The following is a 9,575-nucleotide window of genomic DNA, read 5'->3' as shown; positions in this document are numbered from 1 at the left end:
TCAGGTGGAAGAGTCGCTCGGAAATAAATGTTGCCTCTGATCCCGAGTCGATCAGTGCACGAGCTGAATAATTTACACCCAAGTGGCGAACATATAGAACAGCCGTACTTAGGAGAACACCGTGGGTGTTAATTGCAACATAATTGTGAACATACGTTTGTTCGGATGGAGTGGACTGTATGGATTGATTGGAGGGAGCTGTTGCTTGTGGCATGGAGACTACTGTAGGGCTCAATTGTGGAGTGTCACTACGATGCAAGAGCGTATTGTGACGACCCTTGCACGTAAAAAAATTGTGAGCACTTGTGCAATCCCTTAACTGATGACCCCTAGCGAAACAGTTCAAACATAGTTTTTGCTGTTTGATGTAAGTTGCCCGTTCGCTGGCGGGCATTTGGAGAAATCATGGGCACAGACGGATAGGGTGATTCTCCCTGAAGCACAATTTGCAGGCTTGTGGCTTGTTGGCGACCTTATTCGGAAATAAGTTAAGCCTTTTCGTGGTAGGAGGTTCTGCGCGAACAATTTTTGAGTGCCCTGGAGTATTTGCGGTTGTCTTAAGCTCTTCTATCGCCTCTAGAGTGCGATAGCGTTCTTAGAGGAAGGCGTTCATCTCAAGCCTAGATGAGATGTCGTTCTTTCTCGAGATGAACTGTTCCCATAAGGAGACTGTTAATTTGGGTAACTTGGAGGAACATAGGAACACGAGTATACAGTCCCAGTTTTCTATATTAATTTCGGATAACTCCAGAGCTGTTAAGCAACCTTTAATGGTGCTGTGAAGTTCCTTTATTTCCATTCCAGACACTTGGAAGATTTGCTGCAGGTTGAAAAATGGCTGTTGACTAACAATTTTCGGCTCTCAAAACGCTAAGACAGATTAGTCCAGGCTGATCGGAAGCCATCGTTTGTCAAAGGTGACTTCGACACAATCGCCTGAGCGTCACCTCTTGTTTTTGCATTGAGATATAATAAATTGTCGACCTCTGATAACCTAGGATTATTTATGTAAATTGCGGTTAAGAGGTATCGAAATATTGGTATCTTGAGCATTGTGTGATCTAGAAGCAGCGATGTGACTGCTTAGTTTGCCAAGATGCAATGATGATTGCTTCCATAGACTCTGCAAAATACACATGCATTCGATCCATTCATAGCTACTACAAAAGTTCATCTACTGTTGTTCGGGCCCACCTGGGACCCAGGCGTGTACATTGCCGTCGCGTGATCGGCATTTTCCAGCCTTTGACAACGTTTCTCAATGAAGGCTGTAAGCCGCTCACATGATGGTATGATGTCCAACGGCGCATCATCCTCCAGCTAGCTTGCGTGGCGTTATCTAGTTTTTGCAGCAGTGTGTGTACTATGATACAGCCGGCGATCTGTTCCACACTGCCCATCGATTTCAGCGCACGTAGATGAGAGTTGATCTTATCTGAGAATTCGCGCAGTTGTGTCGTCGCACCCTTATCCACCTTTCTTAAACCCAAAATTTCTGCGATATGAGCCTGCAAAATAAATTGTTTGTTATTGAAACGATTATCAAGCAGTTCTAAAGCGGGAGCATAATTAGCTTTTGACATTTCCAACGAGCGAATTGTATCCAATGCTGTTTCTTTGAGGTAGGTAGACTGTAGATACTAGAGGTTCTAAGTTGGTCAAATACATATCCTTATCAATAACCATTGTGAACCTGTTAGAGAAATCGGACCATTCTATGTAGCCAATCATCGGCTGGGGCTGAATTGAAAGTGGAACAATGTGCAATCTGCTGAACCTTGCCTCGAAAATTTGACGGAAGATCCTTTTCAATGCTGGCCTGACTCACATCCAACAAACTATCATAGATTATTTCAAATTTCGCTTGCAAGTCAGATGCCATGCTTATGTAATCTTTGCAGCTCGTAGTCCTCAATATTGCGAAGTCGCTCGGAATCAAGTTTAGTGGACAATCTATTTGATATATCGTGAAAAACAAAATGTTGTTTCAAACAACAACTTAATTTTCGACCGATCGTTCCTATGGCAGCTATATGATATAGTAGTACGATCTTAATGGGATTTTAGATGCATATGGGGAGTATAGTAAAACTAATAAATGCCGAGTTTGGTTAAGATATCTTGAAAAATAAAATGTTTTTTCATACAACTTAATTTTCGAACGATCGTTCCTATGGCAGCTATATGATATAGTGGTCCGATTTTAATAGGACTTTGCCTGTATTTGAGGAGTATAGAAAACCTAATTAATGCCGAGTTTGTCAAGATATCTTGATAAACAAAATGTTTTTTTATACAACTTAATTTTCGACCGATCGTTCCTGTGGCAGCTATATGATATAGTGGTCCGATCCAGCTGGTTTTGACATATGTGCTGCGTGCAACATAAAAAGGGACTTCTGCAAAGTTTCATTAAGATAGCTCTAAAGCTGAGAGACTAGTTCACATAGAAACATGCAGACGGACAGACGGGCATGGCTATATCGACTCGGCTGTTGATGCTGATCAAGAATATATATACTTTATGGGGTCGGAGATGTCTCATTCTATGCGTTACACATTTCACGACAAAATTATAATACCCTCTGCAAGGCTATAAAAATAATATTGTGAGTCTTGAACTTACAAAATTTTAAGCAAAAGATAAATTAATTGGATGCTTGCCAATGTGCGGTGGCTTCTCCAGGTGGCCACCTCACTCCGGTTGGGATAGCGGCGAACATGGCTTTTGCGAGCGCTGCCTCTGGCGGTGTGACCACCGGCAGAGCGAGCTCTGCTCCTGGGCCTACGGTCCCTGTTTCTGCATTAGAAGTGGTGGCTGACCATGGCCTAGGTAAAGGATGTAGATGTGACGGTGGGGCGGGAGCGACACCGGCGGACTTACGAGTGGATCGTAAATAAGCACTACGTCATACCCTGTTGACTACTACGTTTAATCCATTCGAGACATTTCCTCCTTTGAAGCCCTTCATCCCAGCAAACCCCGTCCAGTAGCTCCTTAACAAGTGTCTCCGGAGCATGGATTTGGAGGCGTTTAGGCGCGTGTTATATTTGCGCTTCAAAGGCCGTAATTTGTATTTGTAGTCAGGTGTACCCTAGATTAATATACCTCAAAAAAATTAGTTTCGGTCTTGTGGAACCACCAAATAATAAAAAAAGCTGTTATTTTTTACTAACTTTTTCTGTTTATTTCTCCCTAGTCAATACACGTTTGAAGCCGCAAAAGTGGCTTGTGGCAACGTCGCTGGTTTATTATCCTGGACAATGGCTATGGCTAAATATTTTGAAGTTAATAAAGAGGTTCTTCCACTAAAAGCAAATTTAGCCGTGCAAGAGGCAAAATATCAAAGAGCATCGGAGGACTTGCGTGAAGCCGAAGAGCTACTGCAACAAAAAGAAAATGAATTAGCGGATGTCCAAAGGACTTTGGAAGAAGCTGTTTCTAAAAAACAAACCGTTTTGACTGAAGCAAAAAAATGTCAGGACAAAATGGATGCAGCAACTGCGCTAATAGGTGGATTAGTTGGCGAAAAAATTAGGTGGACAGAACAAATTGCATCATTTAAAAGTGAAACGGAACGTTTGGTTGGTGACGTTATTTTGCTTACTGCATTTCTATCATATACCGGTCCCTTTAATCAAGAATTTCGAAGCTTTTTTTTAAGCATTTGGACTAAACAAATTATTGAAAAAATGATTCCGATTTCAGCGAGCGTAAATGTTATAGATAATCTTACAGATCGATCACAAATTGGGGAATGGAATATTCAAGGTTTACCCACAGATGAACTGTCTATTCAGAATGGAATTATTGCTACGAAAGCAAGGCGCTTTCCACTGCTTATTGACCCACAGTCACAGGGCAAAGTTTGGATCAAAAATATGGAGAAACAAAATCAACTTATTATTACAGCTCTTAATCACAAATACTTTCGTAATCACATTGAAGATTCACTTAATTTGGGGCAACCTATTATTATTGAAGATGTGGCAGAGGAGTTAGATCCCTGCCTAGATAATTTACTGGATCGCAATTTGCTTAAGGTTGGAACACAATATAAAGTTAAAATAGGCGACAAAGAGGTTGACTGGAATCCAGACTTTAGGTGTTACATTACAACCAAGCTTCCTAATCCCGCTTATACGCCAGAAATATTTGCTCGAACATCTATTATTGACTTTACTGTCACGATGCGTGGATTAGAAGATCAATTATTGGGTCGTGTCATACTTACTGAGAGAAAAGAGCTGGAAGATGAACGTGTACAATTAGTGGAGACAGTCACTATAAATATGAAAAAAATGAAAGAGCTAGAAGCAAATCTATTACATAAACTATCTACCACACAAGGTAGTTTACTTGATGATGTAACAGTGATTGAAGTACTAAACACAAGTAAAAATACAGCCATAGAAGTCAAGGAAAAAATTGAAGTAGCTAAAGTAACTGAGGGCAAGATAAATGCTGCCCGTGAAGAATATCGCGTCGTAGCTACTCGTGGAAGTGTGCTATACTTCCTTGTTTGTAGTATGACAATGGTTAACAATATGTACCAAACTTCACTTGTACAGTTTTTGGACCGTTTCGATGCTTCTATGCATAACTCAGCAAAAACGCATATAACACAAAAGCGTATTAAACGAATTATAAACTATCTGACTCTTGAAATTTACAGGTATAAATCTCGTGGACTGTATGAGAAGGATAAATTTCTTTTTGTACTTCTTATGGCATTGAGTATTGATCGTCAGTTAGAGCTGATTACATTTGAGGAATTCCAGACATTTATAAAAGGAGGCGCCGCGATTAATCTGAATGACTGTCCTCCCGTGCCATTTCGCTGGGTAACAGATGAAACATGGCTAAATTTGGTGCAGCTCACAAATCTATCCCCGTTTGTCAACATACTTACAAAGGTTAGTGGAAATGAGAGAGCCTGGTTTATATGGTTCAAAAAAGATTCTCCTGAAAATGAAATCATACCAGATGGTTTCAATTCACTCGATCCGTTTCGTAAGATGCTACTTATACGCTCTTGGTGTATGGACCGAACTATTGCTCAAAGCCGAAAATATATATCTCACTCATTGGGCGAACGTTTCGCGGAACCGGTCGTTCTTAATTTTGAAGAGTTACTCTTAGAGAGTAGGGAGCTTGTCCCAATGATATGTTTTCTTTCTCTCGGCTCAGATCCATCATCTAATATAGAATTGCTAGCTAAAAAGAATGAACTCAAGTGCCACCCAATATCAATGGGCCAGGGACAGGAGATCCATGCTCGTAAATTAATTTCGACATGCATGGATGAAGGCGGGTGGGTGCTTTTGCAAAACTGTCACCTTGGTTTGGAGTACATGAACGAGTTAATGGTTCAAATTTTGGAATTAGAACGGCAAAGTAAACAATTAATAAATCCAGGATTTCGTATATGGATTACTACCGAGCCTCACCCTATGTTTCCAATAACACTGTTACAGATGTCACTTAAATATACAAATGAACCTCCAGCGGGAATACGAGCGGGACTTAAGCGAACTTATACCAATTTGTCCCAAGATTTTCTGGACTATTCACAATCGCCATTTTATTTATCTCTTGTCTATTCTATATCCTTTCTTCATACTGTGGTACAAGAAAGACGTAAATTTGGGCCGCTTGGATGGAATATCCCCTATGAATTTAATTCCTCTGATTGGTTGGCCAGTTGCTTATTTGTTCAAAACCATTTAGATGACCTTGAACCAGGAAAGGGTATTAGCTGGGTAACCGTACGTTATATGCTTGGAGAGGTACAATATGGTGGACGTGTTACCGATGATTATGACAAGCGACTTCTTAATACATTCACACGTGTTTGGTTTCATGATGCTCTTTTCGAAGACAACTTTCAGTTCTTCAAAGGATACATCGTATACAGCTTCAAGGAACGTGAATCATATTTATCAGCCATTGACAATATGTTGAATGTCGACCCTCCACAGGTTTATGGATTTAATTCGAATGCCGAAATAACATATCAAACTAATACGATGCGTAATATTTTGGAAGAAATTATGTCCATTCAACCTAAAGGTAAGTATATAATAAATAATTATCTTATATTCTTTAATTTGTCTGCATTTTTAAATAGAATCTTCAAGTGGAACTTCCGAAACTAGAGAGGATAGAGTTTCCCGTCAAGTTAGGGAAATGCTCGGTAAAACTCCTCCAGCGTTCGACTTATTTGATGTAAAACAAGTCCTCATTGCCGCAGGTGCTACAAGTTCTATGAATATATTTCTACGCCAAGAGATTGATAGGATGCAAAGAGTAAGACACATTTAATTAAAAAAATAAATATCTCCTTTTTAAGACATTTTCATTCCAGATCATACTTCTTGTGCGTAACACTTTTAAAGATCTTCTACTTGCTGTTGAAGGAACTATTATAATGAGTGAAAACTTAAGAGATGCTCTTGATAATATTTTTAATGCACGGGTACCGACTGTATTTAAGCGTGGTAGTTGGGTTTCCTCTAGTTTGGGCTTCTGGTTTACCGAACTTATTGACCGTCATACGCAGTTTTACAATTGGTGCTTTGGCTCGCGTCCAGTTGTTTTTTGGATGTCTGGATTTTTTAATCCGCAAGGATTTCTTACGGCTATGCGTCAAGAAGTTGCTCGCGCGCATCAAGGCTGGGCCTTAGATCAAGTAACAATGCATAATGATGCACTAAAAGTTGGTCCAGAGGAATGCAAAAAGCCTCCCAAAGAGGGAGTATTTGTACATGGATTATATGTAGATGGTGCCGGCTGGGATAGACGTACATCGCGCCTTGTGGAATCAACCAATAAAGTTTTATTTACCCTTATGCCAGTTGTACATATCTATGCCATTTACTCAACAGCTGCCAAAAATCCAAAACTTTACACTTGTCCTGTCTATAAGAAAATCAATCGCACCGATCTTAACTATATCTGCCCACTGTGGTTGCAATCCAATAAGCCACCAGATCATTGGGTCTTGCGTGGCGTTGCTTTGCTATGCGATGTTAAATAGAGACTTATAGTTTATTATAATGTTAAGCTGTCAATTACAATATCTAAAATTATCAAGTATTGTACAAAATAATAAATGTTATTTTATCTGACTGTGGTTGTCAACTTTCTATTTTAAATGTTGGCTTGTTAATTTGAGTAATAAATAAGTTATTCCGCCCTGAGCTATACTAGTAAGCCGCTATGCAACACATCCTTAACGTCATGATGTTCCTGCCAGCATGCCGTTCAACAAACGAACTTAAATTAACTGCACGAGTCCTCTAGAAACACCAAAAAGTTATTATTCTGTTGTTATTACTAGATTTTCCTACCCTTGCAGAGGGTATTCTATTTTTGTCATTAAATGTGTCTGTACGTCTGTCTGTTTCTGTGCGAACTTGTTTCTCAGTTTTAAAGCTATCTTAACGATAGATCGGACCACTATATCATATAGCTGCCATAGGAACGATCGCTCGAAAATTAAAATGTTTTTTCATACAAAAACGTAGTTTTCGACCAATCATTCCTATGGCAGCTATATGATATAGTGGTCCAATCTTAATAGGAATTTGCATATATATGAGGAGCATAGTAAAACTAATAAATGCCGAGTTTGATCAAAATACCTTGAAAAAAAAATGTTTTTTCATACAAAAACTTAATTTTCGACCGATCGATCACATGGCAGCTATATGAAATAGTGGTCCGATCTAAATGGGATTCCGCATATATGTAGGGAGTAAAGTAAAACTAATATATGCCGAGTTTGGTCAAGATATCTTGAAAATCAAAATGTTTTTTCATAAAAAATCTTAAATTTCGACCGATCGCTCCTATGGCGGCTATATATATAGTGGTCCGATCTTAATAGGATTTTGTATATATGCAGTAAAGTAAAACTAATAAATGCAGAGTTTGGTCAAGATATCTTGATAAACAAAATGTTTTTTCAAACAACAACTTAATTTTCGACCGATCGTTCCTATGGCAGCTATATGATATAGTTGTCCGATCTTAATAGTATTTTGCATATATATGAGGAGTAGAAGACTAATATATGATATAGTGGTCCGATCTTAATAGGGTTTTGCATATATGAGGAGTATAGTAAAACTAATAAATGCCGAGTTTGGTCAAGATATCTTATAAAACAAAATGTTTTTTCATACAAGAACTTAATTTTCAACCGATAGTTCCTATGGCAGCTGTACGATATAGTGGTCCGATCCAGCTGGTTTTGACATATGTGCTGCGTGGAACAGAATTAGGGACTTCTGCAAAGTTTCATTAAAGTAGTTTTAAAACTGAGAGACTAGTTCGCATAGAAACAGACAGACGGACAGACGGACATGGCTCTATCGACTCGGCTGCTGATACTGATCAAGAATATATATACTTTATGGGGTCGGAGATGTCTCCTTCTATGTGTCATACATTTCACGACAAAATTATAATACCCTCTGCAAGGGTATAAAAATTAACATATTATTTGTTGTATATGATTTATTATTGAAAAGACAATCTTTAAAGCATTTCATACTGATGGTTTCCAAAATTGATTTTTAAATACCCTTTGCCTATTTAACACAACCTACGTCGTCAAGTTTCAATGAGTACATTTTGGATCGAAGTTCTATGAATTCTTTCATTATCCTACCATTATTCTCATCTTTTATCATGCCTAATACTTTTTTATTAACTCTCTTTACGGCATATATATGAGCATGATCATCAGAATATTTAGATGTCTCAAATTTTATTTCAAGATCATCTCTAATATCTGCATAGAAGTCCTCAGTTTTAGTTGTATATATTAAGGAGTCTGTATCCATACAATTTAATGCTAGATCAGATTTAATCTTTGCTACCATATAATCATAATGAAAAGCATACATCAACAATTGCGAAAGAAATAATACTGTAAACCCTAAATATATGGGCTTATATTAATAGTTATGCAAACTTTTCATTTGGATTGCATACATATTATTCGAGAATTGCACTGAGCTATGAAAGTTTGATTTTGCGATTAATGCCCCTGCTCCCTATTGCAAAACGTTGTTTCCCATGCACCAATTTAATGTTTTTACGTTTTTAAATGTTTTTATGGTTTTCCCATATACTGCATTATTTAATAGCTTAAAATATCTTTTTCGAAATTATTATTCGCCTGCGTTCTATGATATGTATTAATATCAATATATTTTCTTAACCAAGGAGACTGTTTAAGCCGTAATATACGGTAAATCTTGGTTATTTATATTTCGACCTTTGGTCAGCGATAAGCTTTTTAACTGTACACTTTGCAGTAGGTTTTTGATTGCTTGGACAAAACGGCATGTCGTTATGGATATCATGAAGGGATGCTGGGTATTCTAAATCTATTTCAAGAATATATCCATATTTATACGTTAGAGAAATTGAAAATAAATGAAATGATCGTATTTCTTCCTAACTTAACCACTGGAAATCACCATATGGAAGGCATTGTGACATCGCCCACCCATATAGATTATTTGAATCCAAATACATTAAATATTGAGAGGATTTTGGG

At 38.1% G+C, this 9,575-nt stretch overlaps 1 protein-coding gene across 1 annotated transcript; it reads left to right on the top strand.

Annotated features, from left to right (window-relative positions):
- Positions 1-3,208: 3,208 nt before the first annotated feature.
- On the top strand, positions 3,209-7,096 carry LOC115769090 (dynein heavy chain 8, axonemal-like). Its single transcript, XM_030713801.1, has 3 exons — positions 3,209-6,073; positions 6,132-6,310; positions 6,369-7,096. The coding sequence occupies exons 1-3, from the start codon at positions 3,265-3,267 to the stop codon at positions 7,038-7,040; spliced, it is 3,660 nt and encodes a 1,219-aa protein (XP_030569661.1). The 5' UTR covers positions 3,209-3,264; the 3' UTR covers positions 7,041-7,096.
- Positions 7,097-9,575: the final 2,479 nt, after the last annotated feature.

The sequence above is a fragment of the Drosophila novamexicana genome, unplaced genomic scaffold (genome assembly GCF_003285875.2).
Source record: "Drosophila novamexicana strain 15010-1031.04,08,12 unplaced genomic scaffold, DnovRS2.1 tig00002277-arrow-arrow-pilon, whole genome shotgun sequence".
Classification (NCBI taxonomy): domain Eukaryota; kingdom Metazoa; phylum Arthropoda; class Insecta; order Diptera; family Drosophilidae; genus Drosophila; species Drosophila novamexicana.
The sequence above is the reverse complement of the archived record's forward strand: the minus strand, read 5'-3'. Positions and strand labels throughout refer to the sequence as shown.

Bases quoted from the DNA above. Each gene is read 5' to 3' on its own strand.
- LOC115769090 (XM_030713801.1), top strand. From the start codon at position 3,265: ATGGCTATGGCTAAATATTTTGAAGTTAATAAAGAGGTTCTTCCACTA. The intron at 6,074-6,131 runs GTAAGTATATAA...ATTTTTAAATAG, and splicing joins TATGTCCATTCAACCTAAAG to AATCTTCAAGTGGAACTTCC. The intron at 6,311-6,368 runs GTAAGACACATT...TTTTCATTCCAG, and splicing joins AGATTGATAGGATGCAAAGA to ATCATACTTCTTGTGCGTAA.